At 42.0% G+C, this 24318-nt stretch overlaps 1 protein-coding gene across 1 annotated transcript in view; it reads right to left on the reverse strand.

The window, feature by feature from the left end:
* The window catches only part of LOXHD1 (lipoxygenase homology PLAT domains 1), a 126362-nt gene that overhangs the window by 33133 nt on the left and 68911 nt on the right, over window positions 1–24318 (reverse strand). The window contains exons 26-33 of the mRNA XM_090131116.1: window positions 21856–22037; window positions 19872–19988; window positions 15933–16095; window positions 12484–12638; window positions 11454–11663; window positions 9931–10051; window positions 5245–5453; window positions 250–435 (exon numbers count right to left, since the gene is read on the reverse strand). Coding sequence (XP_089987242.1) covers window positions 250–435; window positions 5245–5453; window positions 9931–10051; window positions 11454–11663; window positions 12484–12638; window positions 15933–16095; window positions 19872–19988; window positions 21856–22037 — 1343 coding nt within the window. The remainder of the gene's footprint in view (window positions 1–249; window positions 436–5244; window positions 5454–9930; window positions 10052–11453; window positions 11664–12483; window positions 12639–15932; window positions 16096–19871; window positions 19989–21855; window positions 22038–24318) is intronic.

Raw genomic sequence — 24318 nt, forward strand, 5'->3', positions numbered from 1 at the left:
AGATCGAACTTACAAATGCCTACACATTTCAACAGCTCCCGATTATTATTACTTTTTAACCAAATCAATGTTTTCAAACTCCAGGTTAGAAAAGTGGATGTGTAGCCGCAGGATGTGGAGATTATAATATCTCCCTCTTCAAATAAAAATCTCAAACCACAAGCAGAAATCAAAGCATAAGAACTACTGATGCATGACCTATACCAGCTTAGCTCCATGTTGAAGGCACAGGATGAGCCGAGGTCTTACCTTGATGCCAACGTTGACACAGTCCGCATCCAGGATGTTGAGGACTCGTGAGGTGAGACCATCACCTTTGTCTCTGGCCAGCCAGCATTTACAGACAAAATTGTACATGACACCTTTGGTGGGCACGACAATGGTGAGCTCTTCCATCAGCCAGCAGCTCTCAGGGGTGGCACCATCGTGTCCCACCTTTGAGAGTCAGAGAGAAAACACATGCTGATTACTGGGAATTTCTTAGAGGAGAGCTGTGAATTGCTATCTTTGGTCTCTGATGAGTACTGACTATGTACACTTTCATGCAAACCACTTTCACAGGGGAAGAGATGAGCTGCGAAACCTTTGTGCCCTTTCTGCTCAACAGGCAACACATCAGTGTGCATGGTAACTGATTTGGGCAGGGAAGCTTGGTCATCTCCTGCCTCTCATGAAGGAAGGCAGGATGATGCTATCCCCAAATGTAAGCAAAAGGACCGTGAAGTTGGTGGAGTGCACTGACCTACACAAAAACACATCACCCTCTTACTACTTCTGCCCCACTGACCAGTACCCACTGCTGATCTCTGAACATTTCTCCATCCTTCCAAACCCTTCAGTTGCTGTAGCAACACTTAGAAGTGTCGATCTAAAGCTTCACAGCCAAGATGGAGAATCTATCTAGACAAACACCTGCATGTATTATTCGTATTGTTCAAGGAATTCTTGCCTCACAAATCCATAGCTCCTTGATTTAAGTATGTGTGTGCATCAGGCTGTTTCTATTTCCTTATATTATATAACCTCTGTGTTTGTATTGAGGGGCCAACAGAAGAAGCTGTTGCCAGTTGATTTGCAAAGATCACTTCCTCCATGCTTAACAGCACACCATCCCATCCTGAAGAGCAGGAGCTTCACAAGCTCTGCATGTCTCTCTTACAAGATGCAGGAAATTCATCCTTACTTCCATGCAGACTTACAGGGATGATTATTTGTGTTAGGTGCTGTAAGAAATTCTTTCAGTCGCTCCAATGAACTATCTGTACATGAAAGGTTGGATAAAAGACCTACCTACAGCTCATTATTTTCAGAGAAAGTGTTGTTTATACCATTACTGGGAAAATGAGGTCTTTAGCTTTCATTAAAAAAAAATAAATTGTGATACTTAGAGTTGCTCAGGAAACAGTTTTTTATAACAAGTTCATCTAGAGTAATGTATTGATCACGTCTTTTTTTGCCCAAAACGAGTAATCTTTTTTTATCTGTCTCAGCTATCACTGCTATTAGGAACATTATTACTATACTAACGTCTATGCAGCTGCAGAAAATTAGAGTTAACCACCAGGGAAATTTCAAGTATACAATGGACGCATTAATTCTCAGATTTCAGGGGTGTGAGGTGAATTGGAATACAACACATTCCCATTCCCTCTCTGTCAGCATGGCAGTCCTTCCTCACACCCACAGCCCTGAGATCTCTGCAATGCCTCTTCAGACGTGTCACAGAATGGTGTTGGTGAGGTGGTGAGGAAGGTTCACATCAATGGCTCAGCTTTATGGAGGGTCCTGATGATAACAGTCTGCTGCTCTTTGGGCTTTATTACAGCCATCTCCTCATGCATTGTTCCAAGACATGGCTATGACCAGATATTCACAGCAACACTTAACTCCCTTGGTATCAGTGAAGGGAAAGAACAAGGCATTCTGCTCTCTGGGTTCTCTTGGATGCATGCAGGCAGATTTCCATGGTCTCATAGAATAACACTGTAAAGTCTGGGACAAATTCATTCAATGCTGAGTCATCCTTATGGCTGGATTTGTAGAGTAGAGCATTAGAGTTCATCAGCTCGTTTCTGAATTTGTATTCAAGTCTGATAAGAATAAATGGCTGAGTTCAACTTTCAATTGCAAGCAAAGCTTCAGACTGGCCATGCCAATGCAGTGAGTCTGAAGCCATGTCCCCCAGCAGCATAGATTGAATGTACATATCAATATAAAAACAATTTGAGTTGGAGAGACAGCATTTCCACGGCAGGCAAAGCCGTAGTCTGCTTTGAAAATCTTTTTAATTCATTCCTAGTGTGTCTGGGGGACTGATGGGTACTTCAGACTATCACAGCTAAGGCACCATTTGCACTGAGCAGCTCACAAACACATCAGGGGACAAATAATACAAAGGTAGACAAATGGGAAAAGTGCCAAAATATGGGTTTTCCTGCTGATTTTGTAAGGAAGACCTCGTGGTCTTCCAGGACCAGGTCTGTATTCAGCAGGGAACTGGACTTTTAACACTCCTGTCTCCTTGGCTTTACTTTATGCCTGTGGTTGAATGGCTCTGGTAAACCAGAACTGGTTTAAAAACATACAGCTCAATGCAGGACGTTTTTAGAAGGCACCTCTCTGCAGCTGCAGTAATCTAGGAACAAAGACGCTTTTGTTCATCAAAAGAAATATTAAAACTGATTTTAAGAACACGCTGTGAAGTGTGTGTACCCAATAATTCCTATTGCGTATTTTCATGTCAGCGTGTCTTTTAAAAGTGCAGCAATAGTAAATATTATAACTGTAAATTTACAAGACAGGTACAAATGAGACCCTTTCAAATTTGTTCATGTTCCACTGTTTCTGCTTCCACAATAGTGTTTTTGCCGCAGGAGAATAATGCCAGTCTAAAAGTGGCATCATGCTGCAAATCTTACAATCCTGCTAGTCTGTTGCCTGGGTTATATGGAGGGCTTCTGGAAAAGAAATCCTCCTGCTAAGCTATTTGCACTTGGTAACATATTCAGAACCTCTTGCCATCTTCCAGAAGCAGACAAATGCCAAATCTGAGAATGAATTGTTCCTCACTCTCCCCAAGTAGATAACTAGCAATTTTCTGCAATGGCCCTGAACACTGCAATTTTCTACGAGTAAAATACGGACTGGCTCCATGGCAACCAAGGCATACAGGCACAGAGATGCCATCACTGAGATGTGGGTGAACAGGGGACCTTCCAAGCACAGGGTACTGCAGGAAGGAAAGCACAGAACCCGGTGTGGGTGACTTCCAGTCACAAGCCTGAGGGTGACAAACAAAAAGGGAAAAACAACAAAATAAACAAGACAGCAGACTGGTGGAATCAAGGAGGTTAGTGGTGAAAGGGTCCATAAGAGTGCTATCCATCCTCAAAGCGATTTCATTTGTTTTACTAACTCTGCATTTCATTTGCAAAGTTTTCTCTTCTTTCCCATTTGTAACCCTTGTGAAATTATTCATTTTCCTTTGCTTTCCTCTATTTCCAAGTGTCCGCCGTTATCTTCTACTCTCTGTTCCTTCCTCCCCACTCACTATCTGCTTACAAGCATATTGTTTTTCCCAGACAGCTCTCTTCCCTCTCTGACACAGAGCTATTATGTAGGCTTTTTCCTGCCTGTCTGAGCTGGGCTGACGAGGCTGCTTCCACATGCATACAGTCTAGAAAAGAAGAATTTCTATACTTGCTTCACTTTCCAACTTTGAATGAGAGATGGCCAGATAAAAAATGCCTTTAGCATCCATAATAACCACGCACTTGGAGTGAATTAAGAAAATGTCTTGATAATGAACTCAAAAGTAGCATGGGCATTTCTCAGCGTGCCAGAATTCATTGCCTGAATGAAAACGAATGGGATTGCTTCAATCTATCAGCTGCTACAACTGGGTGCACAACTGCAAAGATTTTTAATTGGGATTTCTCTCTTTGTATCTCTTTCACACTTATTCTTTTGAATACATAAGCAGACACACACAAAAGGATGTTTATCATAACTCAGGTATAAAAAAAGGGGGGGCTAGGGCTAGGGCTAGGGCTGGGGCTGGGGCTGAGGTTAGGGTTAGGATTAGGGTGGAGAGGAGAGGAGAGGAGAGGAGAGGAGAGGAGAGGAGAGGAGAGGAGAGGAGAGGAGAGGAGAGGAGAGGAGAGGAGAGGAGAGGAGAGGAGAGGAGAGGAGAGGAGAGGAAAAGGTGAAAGGAAAGGGAAGGGAGAAGGGAAGGGGGAAGGGAAGGGGAAAGGAAGGGAGAAGGGAAGGGGCAAGGCAAGGCAAGGCAAGGCAAGGCAAGGCAAGGCAAGGCAAGGCAAGGCAAGGCAAGGCAAGGCAAGGCAAGGCAAGGCAAGGCAAGGCAAGGCAAGGCAAGGCAAGGCAAGGCAAGGCAAGGCAAGGCAAGGCAAGGCAAGGAAAGGAAAGGAAAGGAAAGGAAAGGAAAGGAAAGGAAAGGAAAGGAAAGGAAAGGAAAGGAAAGGAAAGGAAAGGAAAGGAAAGGAAAGGAAAGGAAAGGAAAGGAAAAGGAAAGAGGCTCATGACATCTTACGATGCTCTATGTTTCAGGACTCAGGGGCTGGGGCAGGTGTTCAGGAGATGGAATGCCATATGAAAGGTGAATGATACACAGCAACGGTCTGGAAGATTCATGTAAGGTTTTGGCTCAGTGATGGAGAGTCTATGCAAATTCTGTCTCCCTGGGCCACAGCAGAAAGAATGGCTCCTGTACTGATATCTATTTGTGCGCATTACTTATGAGCAATGATTAATTGTCTTCTCTAAGCCTGGGTCCTCCAAGCTCTGAAAACAATTTTCATGTTTAGCTGGAAAATTACACAAGATGCGTTTCTCACTGCAGGCAATTTATGAAACCCAACTGGAAGTACTGTAGGAATCAAGTCAGAAAAAGACTGACGGAAAGCTGCATCCTGGAACCTGCAGTGCAGCTGTCAGTAACAAGGCTTGACTAAGAAAAAACAGTGCCAGAGATGGTACTAAACTGTGACATGCTGCAACTTCCCCTACTTCAACATTATCTTCTACCTCCTGAGGATTTCGGATTTGCCAGACATAAGGATACTTATTTTCAGGGATGGATGCACATGTAATCGCATTAGCACTTTCCCACCTACATTCATTTCAGACCCCAGTGCCTCTCCTTCACTGAGTGCCACAGGAAACTGTTGTTTCCTTGGCCATGTGTCCCAGGTGCCCTCCTGTGCCCGCAACGCAGTCACAAATTACCTCCACTTTTTTGATTTCCCCAACATCCAGGCCCCAAACAGAGAATTTCTCCACGGAGCCATCTGCAAACTCATCTTTTCCTTCAGGGAGATCCAGCCACAGCCTCTCAGTCCGCACTTTCTGAGGACCCATGATGATGATGAACACTCTGCTGTCGGTGCTGGAGTCATACTCTGTGCCCGTCGTGACAGTGATATGGTAGGGGATTACTGTAGGGTTAAACCGAGGTTTAAAAATCAGAAACACCCAAAACATACATGCATACATGAGATTTCATCCTACCAGAGAAGGTAGTTTCATTAGGTACAATAACATGTATGGGGCAACAAGTTGCTATGGAAAACTCTATTCACATACACATTTAGACTGTGTGTTGCAAGGGTTATGTTCCTTGCTGGCTCCAAGGAGGTTACGTGGGCACAGCACCAAACAGATTTCTCCCCGATAGGTTTGAGAACAGCAAAAAGGCTTGAAATCTTATTTACACCAAGAGACCTTCCTGAAAATGAGTCCAAGCACCTTCAGTAGGCCATTAGACCACAGAGATCTCATGATCACCATTCAGTAAAGGCAAGTAAATATACGCTGACTCCAAGGTGAACCATCAATGCTGGAATGTCCTAGCCCAACTGCAAATGTTCTCTTTTCTGCTTTATTCAAGGAGATCTGTGATCTAGGGGGCAGCTCAGGGTTTCAGCATCCCTCTGCAAATCCAGCCAAACTCTTTGTATTAAAGGCAGTTCAGCCCATAATTTTATGCATTGCATAATAATATTGATTAAAGGAAAAACCTCCAGGCCAAGGTTTGGGACTTTTATTTTTCTTCTCCTTTTTTTTTTTTTTTCCCCTCACCCCTCACTTTTTGCTGTTTTCAAAAAATTTCAGTTCATCTGTTAAAAGGGAGGAAGTGCCAGACTGCTTTTCAAGTGCTTTCCAAAAGCTCATTTGGGTAGGCCAAGTGGATGGTGCAGAATGAGATGCTGAATACTTGTTTGATTTCTCAGAACATTTATGCAAGGCTCTCCAAGCCGTTCTGAAAAGACTCCGAGCTCCGAATCTTGCATTGCTTCAGACTCAAAGCTCAGCCTGGCTCATCATCACCTTTTCGTTTTTAATGAGGGTTCATAAACCTTCATTCAAGCTTGGTTAGCTTTCAGATGATCTATGATTTACATCTAATTTTGCCTTACTAAAGCTAAAAATATTTTTGGGTGGAGGTTGGACTAGAAACTTACTGCAAGTTCAGAATGTGTTCAATACCAGGGAAGGCACAAACTCAGGCAAAGCAAATCTGTATTTACTTCTGGGCTGAACAGAGCCCAAAAGCTCTGTTCAGCCCCCAGTCTGAGGCATCTGTGCACCAGCACAAAATGAAATGATGATTAGGCAAAACTCATTCTCCCTTTTATGGTATAATTTACATTTCAGTGTGCACATCAGCATAATAATCTGTGATACATTCTTCACCATTATACTCCCAAGTAACCATGGGAGTAGAAAAGATTTAAGCGACAGGCTAGAGATTTCATGGGAATTGTCAGAGGGTCCTGTATAGATCAGCTCCAAAATGTTTCTTCTTTTGTACAGATTTCGTCCTGTATTCCTCTGACAAACTTCACAGAAGGATCAACTTTTCCAGCTGATGCTGCATCCTTGAGCCAAAGCACTGGAAATACCTATGTTAAAGACTGTGAGAAATAACCACATCCCACAACTTGCTGTTTTTTCCTCTAAAAGCTGTGAAAGTGATCTCTAATGTGTGTATGGCCCTTCTCCACTGACTCCTTTCTGTAGGACTCCATAGTCCTACTTCTTCCAGCCCAGAAAACGTAATACCTGGGGAATATAGCCATCACAGAAGAGCCTGCTGCCCACCACAGGTCTCTTAAACTTCTCTCTTTGCTCCCTATGCCCTGAAGTTCCTCTGCAGAGATCAAGTTGCTCAAGGGAACCTGTGCTCCTTGCAAGGGGTTGTGTTCCATGAGGAATGTAGCCAGTGTCTTGCATGAAGCAGGGTTCTCAGTCCAGGCACAAGTTTTTTCCCCACCAACATGACTTTTTCCTATGTTTCATCCTCACATCACCTCAGTACTAATCACCCATCTTTAGCATGGGAGAGTCAGAACCAGGCTGCTCAGACTGACGCTCCCTTTCCCAGGCAACTCCCAACACCATTTCCCTAATCAACTAATTAACAGCTGGCTCTTTTTCCAGCTCAGGAAGTGGCTGTCTGGCTCGCACAGCCCATCTTATCCAACATTCCTTCAAGATGCATTTCCTTAATGAGGCCGTGTCACTGCATCAGGAATGGAGTGCTGACAAGCTCCAGGACTCGGAGCAGAAGGACCACCCCTGCACAATGAGTGCAATGGGAACTATCCCAGCTCTGCTCGTGGGAGGTTCTCTGCTGATGCTTTACCCATTATTTGTGAAATGACATGGCATGCCAGTGAGGCAGATGTTATCCATTGCCTCACCACAGAAGTAATATCAGAAGGAACATGAGAATAACTTATTTTTCGTTTGAGCACAGTATGGGATTACAAAAGAATTGCCCCGAGACACAGGGATTACAGTTGGGTTAAACAATGTGCAGCATTCTGCTTCACAACTTGGAGGCTTGGGATATGCAGCCCCAGTATCACATCACAACAAATTACCAAACATCAGCTGAGATGCAGTAATAATTCACCAGAGTTACCTTGGTTCACGTAATAAAGCTTAAAATCAAATCTTAAACTAAAGCTCAACTACATCATTCTGCACTTGGCTCAGCATAGAAGTTTCAGGCATGTTTAATTGCTCTGTACTCACCGTGGACTAAGAGAACACAGGGACAGTAACTACAGCTCATTTGATGCCCAGCTACTTCTTAAAACACATCTAAAATCTTAATCTAAAGCACGAAGAAATGATGGAGGATATCAACAAACCATAAGTACAATTTAGATGGGAAGCCAATGTGCTGGAACTTGGAGGTTGTTAATCAAAGTTATAAAAGCACAGAGGTAAAGCCATGTATTGCAATGAGATTATAAAAAAAAAACTGAACCAACAAGAATGGACTGGGGAAGTTTTCCATAAGGGTTGAATTCTGCTGACTGACAGTGATCCGCTGGGGCTTTCTTCACAGACAGGACAGACACAAAACCTGAGCAACTTTCCCACCTCCTATTAGAGGCAGCGGAATAAGATGAGTCTTCTTGCACCATATTTGGCCTCCACAGGTACAGTCCTGCATTTTTCATTTTTTAGAACTTGCAATGCAGACGTTTGTATTTTTATTTTTGTCTCAAGAACCAGAGCCCAGTGATGAAGCTCTACCTTCCATCCATCAACCATTTCTATCAGTTATTACAGCAGAAATCTCAGTACAGGTTTTCTGTAATCCCTGTCTTGCAGCAACCACATCTGCAGACCCTCCTGCCCTGTCCAGATATAAGATAATTCTCATTCTAGAAGTAACAAGTTCTTCCTAACCTTCCTATTGAAAGCTAGTTTTCTGAAAGTAGAGACTTTTCTGTGCTCTTGCTCAGCTCTCTGTATCCCACTCCCCTTCCCACCCAACGGCACTGTGATGCAGCTCTGTCTTGCAAGGAGAAAAGCTTCAGAGCTGTAAAACAAATTACATTTAAATTCCTATTACACAAACACCGTGGTGATGAGGCACTACTAGTCTGATTCTGAAGTGGAAAGTTGTCTTAAGCGTGGCAAATAAGGTCTCAAGATATTGAAAGCCTTCTTTGTTAATTCGGATCTAATATGCTACATGAAACACCATCTTGAGTAGGTCGAAGAGATAAAGGAGGAGGAAAAAAGAGCTGATATCAGCAACAAAAGCTATATTAAGGAATCAGGCAGAAAAGAGCTTCTTATAATCCAAGGGAGGCTCTTTTGTTGATAACATGACTTGCCTCCAGCCCTCCCTTTGCATACTTTAAAGGATACTTCAAACAAAATTACACAAAACTTAGATAAATTGTTCCCATCTCTCCATCAGCCCCCTCTGCTCAGAGGGCATCATTCCTTCTCCCAGCTCTGAAGTGCTTTATTCAATGAAGTCATGGGTGGAAGAGGAGGAAGGGTGAGTGAGAATCCTCAGATCAGTGTTGTGTTTTTTTTCCTGAGGAGGCCTTATGGAAATGACCACTAGCTCCTTTTCCACATCTAATGGTGTGGATCCACTCAGATACCTTGAGGCGCATGAGGGACGTGATTTTGGGCTGTAGTTGCCTATAGAAGACCCCTGAACATTTTACCTCAACCACAGAATCATGGAATCATAGAATGGCCTGGGTTGAAAAGGAGCACAATGCTCATCCCGTTCCAACCCCTTGCTATGTGCAGGGTCGCCAACCAGCAGACCAGGCTGCCCAGAGCCACATCCAGCCTGGCCTTGAGTGTCTCCAGGGATGGGGCATCCACAACCTCTTGAGCAACCTGTTCCAGTGCCTCACCACCCTCTGTGTGAAAAACTTCCTCCTTAACCATGACAGAAAATAGTATATCCTTGCATGACCATCTACCTAACGATACGGTCACGCTGTCCAAAGCACCACGCAGTTTAGAGAACTGACATTTGCTGGTTTGGCCTCTTCTTGCCCTTCACCAAGGCAAATGTTTCTTCCCAAGAAGGGAAAGACAAAAATACATACATGCATTCAACCAATCATGTTGCTCACTCACATAATCCTTCTTCTGCCGACCTGACCAAGCGGGATTTTTTCTCCTTTGGGTTTCCACTGCTATCCAGACTCGACAGGCTGACGGAGGACTCACTCAGGCTTCTCCGTTCACCATCGTAACTCTAATTAGAAAGGCAGGTACAGGAGGGTAATGTGGTTCAGTGCTCACGCTGCTGTCAGTAGTTCCTATCTACCTCTAAAAACAACGTGAGGAGAAAGCCCTGTAGCTCCCCAGGTAGCATTTTGCTCAGCATAGCTCAAAGGAATGTGACTTGTAATTTACTGCAGGTCATTTATTTACCTTGTTGTCGTAACCTTGACAGATCGTTCTGGATGTGTGTTATAATAAAAGAAAATATAAAGGGCTTAATAGACTTTAATGGTGTGTTGTGATTCTTTTCCTGTTACCTGTGTGAGCAGTAACTAGAGAAAATTCAGGCAGATGGAGCAGAGCCAGATTTGCTTATCAGGGCACACATTGTGGTGTCAGAATAAATTACCTAGCGTAGGTTAAAGACTCTGAGAGGGAGAGTACTACAGAATGGAATGATATGAAATATCAATTGTGTTAGAGCAGTTATTGCAGATGTCTACAATGTCACTTTCCAATGAATATGGCCATCTTACCACATGGTCACATAATTTAAAAGACGTTATTAGTTTTTCTTCATTATGAAGGAATATGAGCAACAGGGCAAGCAAGACCACAAGAATTCATAGCATTGTCTGCTGCAGTTTTATGAGGAGGCATATGGCAGTACTTATCCATGGTGTAACTCTTCTCACATCCATTCTGCTACATTCCGGATTAGTTTGGTGCAATTTCATTGATGATAATTTTAGTTGTAGCTTTCAATTAAGATGTCACTATATTTTGCAAAGTGGACTCCTTAAATAAAATGGACTTATAATTAGCTGCTTTATTATGCCTCACTGTATAGAAGCAAGAGAGGTCTATTAATCTTGTTTGCTAATTTGAGTTGGCGCGTGAGCCTTGAATTCCAATTAGCCATATTAGCCTGATAAAGCAATAGAAAATACACAAGTAGAAAGGGCATTTCTCTAAAAGGCATTTTGAGCTTTGAATGGTAACAGAAGACTTTTGATATTTGTCATCGGTAGAAGGAGCTGAAATGATAAAGCTCATCCTGAAAGGATGAAGTTGAAGGACCCAAGGTTTTTGCTTGAGCACTTAGAACAGTAGGACATGAAAGTTGTCTACTTTATGGATGTAGCAAGGAGAGCAGTGGCAAAATATACACTACTGTACATTTAACAAGCCAGTTTGACTCTTAGCTGAATAGTTTCACTTACAGACCTTGATTTTTCTATTGACACTGCAAACTACAGAGCTAGTGATACCAAGCTGAGAGTGGCCATGCTTTGAGTGCTTGGCATAAAGTCACAAATTCAGTCTGGACAAGATAAAACCAAAGGTCCTTATCGCATCATCATGAACTTCAATCAGATATTCAACCATTTTATTTTTACTGGTGGGCTCACAGCTGTGAGCTGTACGTGTACCTGCTCATAAAGTGTACGTTCTATCTTCTTGTCCTCTTTCTTTTTGGAGAGCCAGCGTTCACAGAGGAACACAAACGATTCCTCTGTGGTCTCATCCAGGATCTCCACTTTTTCCAGAAACCAGTCAGGACTGAACATGCTATTGTCATGGCGAATCTTGATCTTGTACAAAATGCCAAGGTCCACAGCCTGTATTGTAAACGTGTCCTCCTGCAAGGCGTTCAACAGCAGAGGCTCCTGTTAATGAGCTCTCAACAGATTAACTACCAAGTGAAAGCAAACTGCACAATATGTGTTTAAATTCAGACAGGTTTGATTAAATTTATGAGGTCTGTAGAGGTGTTTTGGTGCATTAGAACTGTTCTACAAGGGAGATTTTTGAGGCAGTCTTCTGCTATGAGGGCAGCTGCACAAAATGTCACTTTCACAATTAGAATTTTGAATACCTGCAATTTTACATCCTGATTTCTATATGTAAGACTTTTTTTTTCTGATGCACTTAGATTTATACAGACTGTCCGGGATGACAATCTTTGCCATCATTACATCTAAGTATCATCGTATGGGGCTGTGAATATGATTTGAGGACCAACTGCCAAAAACCATTCATCGAGTTGTTTTGGAAAATACAGGCACCATTTAGGATCCATTAATTTATCATGCCCTAAGATAAATTATAATATATAATAGATATGTGCAAAGTAGTTGCACAGGGGCTAGGGAAATTACAGTTCTTAAGTTTTGTGTGCTCTCAAGCCTGCAATTAATAATTCATGGCAGTTATGAGGGTCAAGCTCAAAACTGGTTTCTACCAACAACTGCACAGAAACATCGACCCATTTGCTGCAGTGCCTATCAGTTGTATTAAACAGCTATCAATCCATACTAAGTATTTTAAGGGGTAATGAACATAGTAAATTGAATCAATCAATTTATCCCTCATGGGAAAATTCAGCCCGTAGAACAGTCGTGCACTTTGTAGGTTAAAGACTACAAAACAGCAAGTGTTATTAATCTACTGCGTTTGTACCTGTCCTCTTTCAAACTTGTTGAAGTTTGTTTCAGATTTGCTGAGTTTCCGCTCTCCGGTGTCCCCCAGATCTCCATAGATATTTAGGAAAACGTTAGCATCTGTTCCTGCACCATAGATATCTCCGGTGAACACGCTGATTTTGTATGTGTGAACTGCAAAAGGAAATGGAGATGTGATTTCTGGCCAGATGAACTCTCAAAGTCTACCATAGACACTGAATTTACCTATGAAGGTCGTGCCAAACTTTCTGGTTGTTCCTCAGCTCCTGGGGAGTTAAAATCCTATGTGCTTTATCCTTTCAGGCTAATGATCCCAAGGTTGGGAATCACTTGACTGAAATATGCTGACTTTTCTTTTCTCCCTGTAATCAGTGCTTGCATATTGCTTTGATCACGTAGTACACAGTTAGAAATGTGAAGAATCATCATGGTTATTACTGGATGTAGTGTGGAAAAATACAGACCACACCTGAATGGGTGACTAGCCCATGAGACAGGGCACATGTTAGCTTGGGAGCATGAGTAAACTGTCTCAATTTCTGCACGTAGAAGAAATGCATTTGTGAGAAGCTGCTCCATAGCTGTAACCAAGTCCCCTTCCTTTCCGTGAATGACCTTGCTTATCTTGTTCTGCAACACTTTATCATCTCTGTTGTTTTATACATATGGCCATGGTATTAAGGGATGGCGTGGACAACTTGCCTGCCAGCCACCAACAGTATCTGCTGGGAGTAGTCCCAGCATGGACACTATACTGGTAGGCCACCATTGGTACTAAGAACTTGGTAGAGATTGACCAGACCACCAACCCTGTACCTCTCTACTAAACTGGTGAATGTTAGGTCACCTCTGCATGTTTTCTTTGGGATTGGCAAATCTTACACAGTGCTTTTGCACTACAGATGTGAATTCAAGTTGAGGGAACCTAACACTTTTCTTGTACTGAGGCTCCAGGGACCTGAGTCTGAGAACAAGTGGTTCAGTGTTGTGAATCCCTAATTTCCCATCTTCCATAAATAAACCCCAGGGATTCAGATGTGCAATTACTGCTAGAGTTAATGGCATGTATCTCTGTAAATTCCCCAAACAGAAAGAGAACAGGCAGTATTTAATTAAGGAAGTGCTGGAGATGTATTAAATATCCTTTCTCTTTAGCTTGCTCAATGGTTATCCAATAAAGTTTCATCAAATCTTTAACAATGTGCTTTAATAAATGTGTTAAATACTCCTGTTTCTATTTTGCTACTCTTTTCCAAATTACATGGAGAAAACAAATTGAGAACATCCTCTCCAGGAAAACAATTAGGAACCATGCAAGTCTCTAATTACCCTGGTGGCACAGAAGCTCTAGAGAACACCTCATTGCAAATCTCAGGACAATACAGATAAGAAAGAAGGACAAAGTCTCAACTATGGAGGTTTGCTTCTTGGCTTTTTAATACTCCTCCTCATTCAAAAAGAACATTAAAAAATACCTATAGTGACTTTTCTTTCTGTTCTTAGCTTCTCCAGTAGAACAAGGCCTATTCTGCTTTTTAGTACATGAATTATTTCCATTGGTTTCTCTAAGAAATGTATCAGGAATGTCATGTGAGACAATTCATTGGGTTAGGTGCAATGCCATGGTTTTTTGATTTGCCTCTTCACTTTGTGTCCTAAATTCTCGTACAGAGCTATGGCTTTGTGTTTGAGAGATGACTGCCTCAATAGTAATAAAGGAAGCAATGCATAAAGACTAATCAGTCAATTCATCCACCTTTGTTCTTTGCTTACCAGATCTGGACAACTTCTGGACTGAAGTGCAGCCTACTACATAAGATGCCATCCTCATAAAAGCATAAATTAGATTTTCCTTTGCTGTTATACTGCATTAGTGCCCCAAACATGTGAGGACTCAGAGATGCAGAGATATAAACCCCATCTTTCATATTTTAAATAGAAGTTCCCAGACTTAATCCTAGTGTTAGCTGCTAGTATTTGTCCCTAGCTCCCAAAAGAAACTTTTAGTTGTTCAAAAATTTCTTCTATTGGTTGTAAAACTTGTATTAAGGCTTTGCATTTTGGAGAAGAAAATGAGCCACCTATGTTAGATAGCACATAATAATGAATGCAAGACAAAGTGATGTGAGTCAGTAGGTTAAACAGTGTCACACAGGCATCTAGCAAGCACACTGCTTACAAACTGAGAGTAAAACTCTTTTTTCTCCAACAGAAAAAACAGATCTCATATGAGATAATAGGAGAAAAGAGCACACCTTTCTCCTCTCAAGAAACAGTGCAAAGGTTCCACTCTTCATGCAAAGCATCTCTAAAGACTCCACACAAAACATCTCTTCACTTCTCCTGTGGCAGCTGGAGAAACACTTAACATTCATATAAATTCCACTTTGACAATGGTGTACAGTAAATGCAAATCAGACAGAGAAAAGACACAGAAAGAGGAATAATTTCCTCTGCTGAATCATCATGTTACCAGGAAAGAAGATGGCAGCTGCATTCAATTTCCTCCAGAGTGTAGGAAGGTCTACAGCTTCTCTCAAGAGCAGAAGAGCTCAGTAAGAGAAAAGGAGATCCTATTGTTGGGATAACCAGGCACAGAAAGAAGAATGGAGTTAGAGACAAAACTTCTGTTCTGAATCTGAACACTTTATAAGACAGAATGCTAGACAGAGCTGGATAAGTGCCCAGAGGCACTTGAATAGAATCACAGAATCATAGAAGCATGGAGGTGTGAAGGAGCATCTGTAGATCATTGAGTCTGTTGAGAAAAAGATGAGGGTGACTGCCTAAAGCAAAATTTTTAGAGGGTGTCCAAATGCACAGGGAGAACACCAGCAAAACCAGCTCTGGGAAGAAAGAGGAGTAGGGATCAGATTGATAGAGTAGAAAAAGAAGCTGTGGAGGGCACAGGGAAGACAACGTTGGGCAAAGAGGTTGAGATGTTAGCAGAGCCTGGAAGAATAGGTCAAGATTTTGATTTGCCAGGCATCAAAAGAGAGCAGCAAGCAGAATGGATGGAAGGGTAGCTGAAACAGGCTTATACACACCATAGAATCATAGAATCACCAGGGTTGGAAAACACCTAAACAATCATCCAGTCCAAATGCTCACCTTACCACCAGCATAACCCCACTAAGCCATGTCCTTTGGTACCACATCTGAAAGTTTTTGGAATACTTCCAGGGACAGTTACACAGCCATCTCTCTGGGCAGACTATGCCAGAGCCTGATCACTCTTTCGGAGAAGAAACAGTATTATTGCACAGAAGTGCTTCAGATGTAGCAGATGCCAGAGGACAGGAAGAAAAAGAAATGTGGATAGGTAGTGTCTGCAGTTTTGCTTGAACCACACATCCAAAATTAAAAAAAAAAAAAAAAAAAAAAAAAAACAAAAAAAACCACCTGCTCAGATAAATAGATCCCTTCTAACTCCTATTGTCATATTACCTTCCAGTGGGTCTTCAACCTCTTCTTCTATCTGCTTAAGTGTCCCGTCCTTCATGAGCTTTTCAGTAAAAATATCAGAAGGTACCAGTTCTCGGATAATCTCACCATCGTCTTCAGACTTTGCAAGCCATCTTTCACATGGAAACGTGATAGTTTCTGAACCCTGAAGTAAACAGGACAGAGAATCTCTTCAAAGCAAAGGGAACACGTGTTAACATTCCTCCTTTGAAAATGCTCTGTTGAGCAAGCAAGAATTTCCAATTCATTTATTTATGTAAAATCATAGAGTCATAGAATCACCAAGGTTGGAAAAGACCTACAAGATCATCCAGTCCAACCATCCACCAATAGTTCTCACTAATTCATGTCCCTCAACACAATATCCAAACATTCCTTGAACACCTCCAGGGTCGGTGACTCCACCACATCCCTGGGCAGCTCATTCCAGCACCTGACCACTCTTTCAGAAGTGTGTGTATACGCAGACCTGAAACAGTGTGCATGGCAGCAACCAACCCATGAGTATGTCTTTTGAGACAACGTATATTTTTGTATGACAAATTATTCCAGTCATTCAGACCACGTGGAGAAGATACATGAGGACTCTGAGAACTGCACGGGCTTCTTCTCAGAGAGTACTGTAGCAGAGAACAGTATTCCCAATGGCTGTATGAGATTGGTACATGATCCAGTAGATCCCCTGTGTTACTGGCAGGCTCCAGTTTTTGATCTTGCAGACTCCTAATCAGGACTGCCCCCTTTCCACTGAAGCCGTGTTTTATCAAAGCCTGCAATCCCCTTTCAATCCCTATTCAGTCAGCATTCTCTTTGAAGTCAGCAGGGCTTTTTACTCAGTTAATGGTTCAAGATTTTGCCCTGTAGTTCTGTGACTAAGGCTGGTTTTCAAGCAGTTCCCATACTTGCAATAAGAAGACAAAAATACTGATTTAATTTTTGATCCTTTGTTTTGACTCACTTTGGTGGAAACAAATATGATTTATGTCATCAAAGAAACAAAAACAATAGAAATCAATCCCAGGCTACTCATCAAGAGCAGACTCGTGTAAGGCCTCCAAGATGGTAAGAGCAGGATTTCTGTGTAGTGGACACCCCAGGCTATGTCTTCATAAAGAAATGGGCACGAGCCATTAAGAAACTTGCAGAGCCCACAAGTCTGAAGAGAAAAGTCAGTTTTCAGCTTAAAGTAGTAGAGTGAAGGAAGAAAATGAGCCATTTTCCAGTTGACCACTGCAACATTTCTCTACTTTAGTAGCAAATCAAAGTAGGGAACCTTCTTCACTCTTTTTAATATTTAAATAGCAAAAAGTTAATATAAAATAAAAGAGGGAGGAATGGGTTGTGCACCACACACCAGTGCTGCTATCCTGGTATGAGCAGGCCCCAGAAAAGCTGAACTGCAGGAGCTGGATGCCTCCAACCCTGTGTGATAAAGCAATTGGGTGTCTCACTTGAGTCTGCAGCAAAACAGTATTTTGAACCCAGATAGCACAAATCTGTCAATACAACACAACTTCTCCTCTCTACTGCTTCATGTAATGTTTCTATTTAACCCCAGATTTGCAGTGTTTAAGTCTACCAGGTAGTTTGGAGCATGACTTGTACAAAACAATGTCAAATAAAACAAATCAGCACGTTCGATGATTCAAATATTCTACTTTCAATTGCTGTGTAAACAAAAAACAGTGCTTAACATCTGGCCACACTGTTACTTCTGCATCCCTAGCTTTGCATGGGCTGTCTGACCACATAACTTCTGTCATCTCACTGCATGCTGAGCCAATGAACAACAATTGCAATGTCCATCTCCCCACTGGTAGTCTGGGAAGAGAGCTCTTTCCAGAGCAGTGTTTCAGAGCTGAATCTCTCCTCTCTCCATAGTGAGCCCACTTCAGTCATTTCTTTATCTGAAGATTTTAACTTCTCCCTAAGGCTGATAATGTTGGTATTACTTGCAATTGATATGAATGCTGTTTGTTTGGCAATACAACAGCCAGGGACTTGAGAGCCTGCACAGCGGGACATAACGCACAGTTACTGCAAGAGTTAATTGCACCATTATTGTTAATCACCATGTCAGTGTCACAGTTTTCATTGGAATTTCCTTGTTAGCAATTGCGTTAATATTTAACTGACATTAAGTGCATTGTTTCATGTCACCTATGGTAAAATACTCTTTCAGCTGCATGCAGAATTTGTTTAATCAGAATATGAGCCTGACCATAAGATAGAGGTAAGATATGATAGCATGCTAGAATTCAGTGCTTTGCCCTTCTCCGAGCTGGAATAAATAAAGTACAATTATCAGATATAATTGGCATGCCAAGACAGAGTTTAATGGCACACAACAATTCTAGCTCCCTACCCAAGCGCTTTCAATTTAATCTGAAAAGTTACTGACCTCATTTTTCTTTTGCAGCATTACAGATAGATCTAGATGCATCTTAGCAGTCTAATCAGGTAGCACAGCTTTTAGAAGCGTTGGCAGCATATTGCTATCCTGTGGCAGGTCATAATATTCTGCTGCTGATCAGCGGCATCATGCAGTGCTCTGCTTTCTTCTTTTCTTTTTTTTCCCCCCATACCATAATCAAAAGATCAGCAGAATTGTAAATCACTTGGTTTTTGAGGTGCTCACGGTTTTCCTCCTCCCTTCCTCCACTTCCCCAGACTTCTCCTTTAAAACCTCTGTAATGATGGCACAGCCCCCAGAGCCCATTCCTGGGGTGATGGCTGAGCACTCAGCACTGAACTCATGTTCATTCAATCCCAGGTGCAGAAAGAGGCAGCCCAGGAATCTCTTTTCCCTTCGTTTCCATGCCTTTTCACATCACACTCCCCATTATCCCTTGACTACAGCCAAGAACACTATCAACAATAACAATGCCATCTTGTTAAGAAATGTAATCAAGATGTACAAAATAAGGTTTAGTCAGTACACAGGTAGACCTAAAGGGGTGGTTTTCTTGTGAACTTCCACTTTCCAGCAGCCACACCAATTGCTGCTCCTACATCCAGAATTCAAAGCAAGGCCAAGGAGCAGCTTCCTAGGTGGACAGGGTGAACAATTTGGCTGCACTGCCTTAATCCTGCTGGCACATGCAACCAAAACTCCTGCAAGGAGAGATTATGAGGCTTACAACAATGGGCCCTTTGCTTGCCCTCATTTATTCTTTCAGAATTAAGGGGCTAATGAAAGATTTCTTGCCAGTGTCTAGCAACCATACCTTTCATTTTTAAAAGGCACACTCACTTTCCACCTCCTTCTTTGTTAATGTTCAAAACAAAACTATGTATAAAAACATGAAGCTTTGGTCTCTCTTGCCACTCTACCCCAGCATTTTTGAACCCTGTAAATGTGTAAGTTTGGCAGATAAGTAAGAGTTATCCGAATGAGCCCTGGGCACTCAGGAATGCCCAGCCACAGCAGTGGAGATGTCTGCAGGGACAAATGCAGTTGTCTGTAGTTCTTTAGCAGTATTTGCAAAGGTAATTCAGAAATCTCACCTCTCTGCTCAGTGGCACAGTACAACATTGCCTCCAAATCCAGCAGGCAGATTGCTCCTTCATACTAAAGTTGGACAGCAGCAAAGACCCCAAAAGAGAGAGGAGTAACTTCACTGCTTTCCTCTCACCCACTGCCAGGAGAAAACATCTCTATTCTAGCCAAAATTTACAAGGGAAGCAGCAACACTGTTTTAAAAAACAATGATTGCAGAGTTTTATAATCAACACTTGAAGAATAAAACATGATAATAAATGTTTGTTGCCCTCAAAATTCCCAAGTTCTAGTGAGTTCATTAACACGCATTGCTCTCCGGGGAGTCATTAATCACACTTTGTGTACTGAAGTCCCTCGTTGGAAAATAGAAGAAGCATCCAGTGGAAACCTACTCCAGAGTGATGTGATTCCCATCCTACCTTCCCATTTGGTAGCAGTCTCCGAATTGCCACTCGATCCAGGTGCCATCCAGAGTTCAGCCCTCCACCATTGTGTCCTATGCGAATCTTTTCAATAATGTCACCAACATCCTCCAGCTGGAAAAAAAAAAAAAGAAAAAAAAAAGAAAAAAAAGATGAAAGAAAGAAGAACCAACCAGAGGGAGTGAGGTGCTGGAACAGGTTTCCCAGAGAGGTTGTGGATGTCCAATCCCTGGAGATGTTCAGGTCCAGGTTAGATGGGTCATGGCCAGTCTGATTTAGTGGTTGGTCTAGCAGCTGGCAGCCCTGCCTGTGACAGGGAAATTGGAACACGATGATCCTTGAGGTCACTTCCAACCTAAGCCATTCTATGAGTCTATGAAAGATTACTGCATGAACAACAGGTGATTTTTAAAACACTACTTAAAACTTATTTCTTTTCTCCAGCCAAGCCTCTTTGTATTGCTGTGAATTAAAGTATGCTTTTAGAAATTGGAATAGTGCTGTGCTTACGTGATTAGACGGCTGGGCACTGTTATAACATGGGAAAAACAGCCTTGAGATCAAAGCACAGTATTAACAACCTGGCATTTCACGTTCCCTTTCTTGTTCTTGCACAGAATCCAAGTGCAATTCTGAGTAAGTCAACAGGATCACTATCTGGTGAAGCAGCTGTTCATGTTTTATGTCTCAGCGTATTACAGGAGTAATTTGTCACACCTATATTACCTTTAAGCCACTTCCTTCCAGGAGCCTGAACAGGACAAAATATATCTGCTCCAAAGCAAAAATCTTTGGTTATTTTTTTGTGCAAGCTGTTGTGCACTTGGCCTTTGAAGAGACAAAGCTGGCTGCAGAACTCCTTTGTGCACAGTAAAAACACATTGAAGTTTCCACAGGGATTTGGAAACTTTTGTTCTTTGAAACATTAAAAAACAAACTTCTCAATTTACACCACTGGAGATCATTCCCTTCTCTTTTCAGCTAATGAAATTGTCTCACATTGAAGCAAAGACACCAGCAATCAGCTCAGAAAGCATAAATTGCAAAATAATTATGTCGCATTTATTCTATGATTCTGTGATTCTAAGTTTGGGGACTGGTTAATAATATGCTATGAATCCGGAGAACAAAGTGTATTTTCATTGTTTCATTGAAGAAAATCACTGACATCTCATGTTCCACCAAACCTAAAAGAAATGTTATGGAATAAAGAAATAAAAATCATGTTCAGTTTAAGATGTATATCTATGTATCAATGCCACCTCTGCTTTGAAAAACTCTGTGGAAAGACCACCAAAATAAGTAATATTTTTTGTTTTCAAGGAATCACAACGGGGATTTATTTTATGATTCATTCCATATTACAACAATGCTGTCTGGAATCGTTTTAACATGTTTAAAAGTTTGTTTTAAGATTTGACTTCAGTTATTCTACCAAAACAAACCGAACTCAAAGCACACAGAGGTTGTAAAGCACTCCATGAGATCAGTGTTGGCTTTGTACAGAGGGAAGGAAGATGAGTGTATTAGGTAATATTGAAAGAGCAGATCAGAGCAGGATTGCCTGTGTTTTTGCCTCTCACAGCTTCCCAGCAATAGGAATACATGACAAATAGGAATCACTGAATACTGTTGTGCCTCTCCACTGACCTTCCAAAGTGTCTCTCAACTTCACAAGGAGAGGCAAGCTTTCATGTCCAAGTCTTGGTACACCTCAGCTACAAGATAAAATTACACCAGCCCTTACAGGGCTTAATATGGCACTAGGCCACAGGGACACTGCGTGTTGATGACTTTTAGGAGCTACTAACTGGATCTCAGTGTGAAATGATTTGCTGCAACACAAGGTAAGTGTGTTGTAGAATAGAGTAAAAGAGCCAAATACCTTTCCCAATAAGAGAAAAATTTCCCATTCACTACATTTCCTCTTCCTAATCCCCACAAGGCAATCTGAGATGAGAGCAAACGTATTTGTTTTTACCTCCACAATGAACTGATTCACCGAGTTCCTCTCAAAGTACATCCGTTGCTCTCTCTTGTTGAGGCACAGGGATTTTTGCTGAGTGCAGATCCCATCACTTCCATAGAGAACAATGAAGACATCTGCATCCGTGCCAGCTCCAAAGATATCACTGGTGTAAACTGTAATCTCATAAGGAACAACTGATGTAGGAAATGGCAGAAAATAGTAATAAAAAAAGAAGGTTAGCAAGCAGCAGAATAATTTTCCTAGGAATACTTTAAAGTAATAAAATCTGGATTAGAAAACTCAACAGCTGAAGAGGACAGGGTAGGAATTACACTTTTTCTCACTTAGAAGCTGATCAGTATTACGAGCATCCAGAGGAATTTCCTTTATCCCTACAAAACCAATTGACCTTCATTCATCTCAATTTACTGAGATTTCAAAACTAATCATATGATCAGAAAATGCTCAGTATGTTTATACTGGCTACATAAAGATAGTGAAAGAGGATTTACTTCAACAGTTCATGTCTCAAAGCAAACCATGAACTGACAAAATTTGGAGCAACTTAGCAGATGGATGAAGTTATGCCAACTGCATGCAGTAGATAAATATTCAGGATAGCTTTGTAGAAAATGTCTACATTTTTGTAGACTTTTTTTTTTCTTTCACACATTTCACACATTTTTAGACATTTTTATTGCTTTCACTACTGAACAAGTGACAAAAGTCAATAAGAAGGAAAAAAAAACCCAACAACAAAACCTTTTGCTATCCACTCTGCCCTGTTTTTCTAATAGTATCACTTTTTTCTCTGACAGCACACATTCCTTAACACCTTGGGAAACAAGGTAAAACTCCAGCAGGTGAATGGTGAATGCAGGACAGGACAAGCCTCTACATACTTTCTTACTCCTTTCCCTTGGTTTCCACACAACACTCCATTACTGAAATAATCTCATGCTTTCTCTTGTCCTTCTCTGTCTTCACAGCTTCTCAGCCCTGAGTCCAGCTGGACTTGCTGAGGAACAGAACTGATGGAGGAATAAGCCTGAGTCTCTTTTCCAGGCTCTGCTACAGGTTTGCTGAATATCCTTGGTCAAGTCCCTTCCAACTCCAGTTTCCAAAGTGAGATGCTGCTCAGCTCACTGACTAGGAAACCAATGTTCAAACGTCTGTACATCAAGTAGGTGTGTAAATACCCATTCTAGCCAAAGGAATGCGATCACAGAAGTCAGTAGTTTGGACAAAGAGCCAGAAAAGGAAACACAGGTATCTTCCTCAGGGTTAGCTGAAAAATTTATTCTCCAAAAGAGTGGTCAGGTGTTGGCACAGGCTGCCTGGGGAACTGGTGGAGCCATCATCCCTGGAGATGTTCGAGAACTGTTGAGATGTGGCACGTGGGGACACAGTCTGGGGTTGGACGTGGAGACCTCAAAGTTCTTTTCCAGTCCTAATGATTCTGGGATTCTGTGAATTATTTTCCAAAACTATGAATCTGTGAGCCTGCACGTGAATGACCAAACATCTGTTGATAAGAGTGAGATTCTGTCACTCTGTGAGATCAGATGCTCCATCACCATGAAGACGTCTAAGTTCCATTTACTAGATGGAGTCCCATCTCCCTCTCTTTAAACCCTCTCTGAAATCTATGGGTGAATCTGTGCTGTGGCCACCTGTTAGCTGTAGGGACCTCTCCTTGCTTTAGGCAGGCACAATGCCTGCACTCCATCTCATTACCCACAAGCACAGATCTCAACCCCTGATGCTACCACTGGGGTCTCTCCTTCATACACCTGCCCACCACTTTCCACAGCCTTTTCAGCTGCTGTCATCTACACCCTCCCATGCTGCAGTGGCTTCAGCCATCCCTGCTGCTCGTTACTCAGCAGCGTTTTGTGCCACATTTCAGATGCAGAATTTCAGTACAGGTGGAGGGGACACTCCTGGCACCGTATCTGTTAACGCTGGAGTAACTCTGATTAAGCATATCAGAGGCGAATCATTCATTAAAAATCAGGCTCTCTAACCACAGCTCTCAGGAGAATGGAGATGAAGAAGTTTTCTTCAACAGAGTCAGCCTGGAGGTACTTAATATTCCTTCTGCCCAACTCAATGAAATCTGCTCTGCTTTGCTCCAGGTAAACTAGCATCATTTTTCCAATACATAAGGGGGGGGGGGGGAATAATCCTGGAGACCAAAAATCACATGCTATGCATTATGAATTAGAAATTACTTTCACTGCTGAAGCCTGTGCTGCTTGCTCTTGCTGCTTGAATATTAATATCAGCTTAGAACTGAATCAGCAAAGTGGCACTGTAACAAGGTCACTGGCAACACAACTTCCAGCTGTCAGACTCCCATTCCATTTACATGGTGCTTTTAAAACCGTATCCCCACAGGCATGGTTTTAATTGGGTTGCTGATGACATGTTTTCATCATTTGTTCCTCAAGAAAACATTCTGGCACGAGTCAT

Source organism: Phasianus colchicus, chromosome Z, assembly GCF_987193195.1.
Source record: "Phasianus colchicus chromosome Z, bPhaCol1.hap1.1, whole genome shotgun sequence".
In the NCBI taxonomy this organism is placed as follows: Eukaryota; Metazoa; Chordata; class Aves; order Galliformes; family Phasianidae; genus Phasianus; species Phasianus colchicus.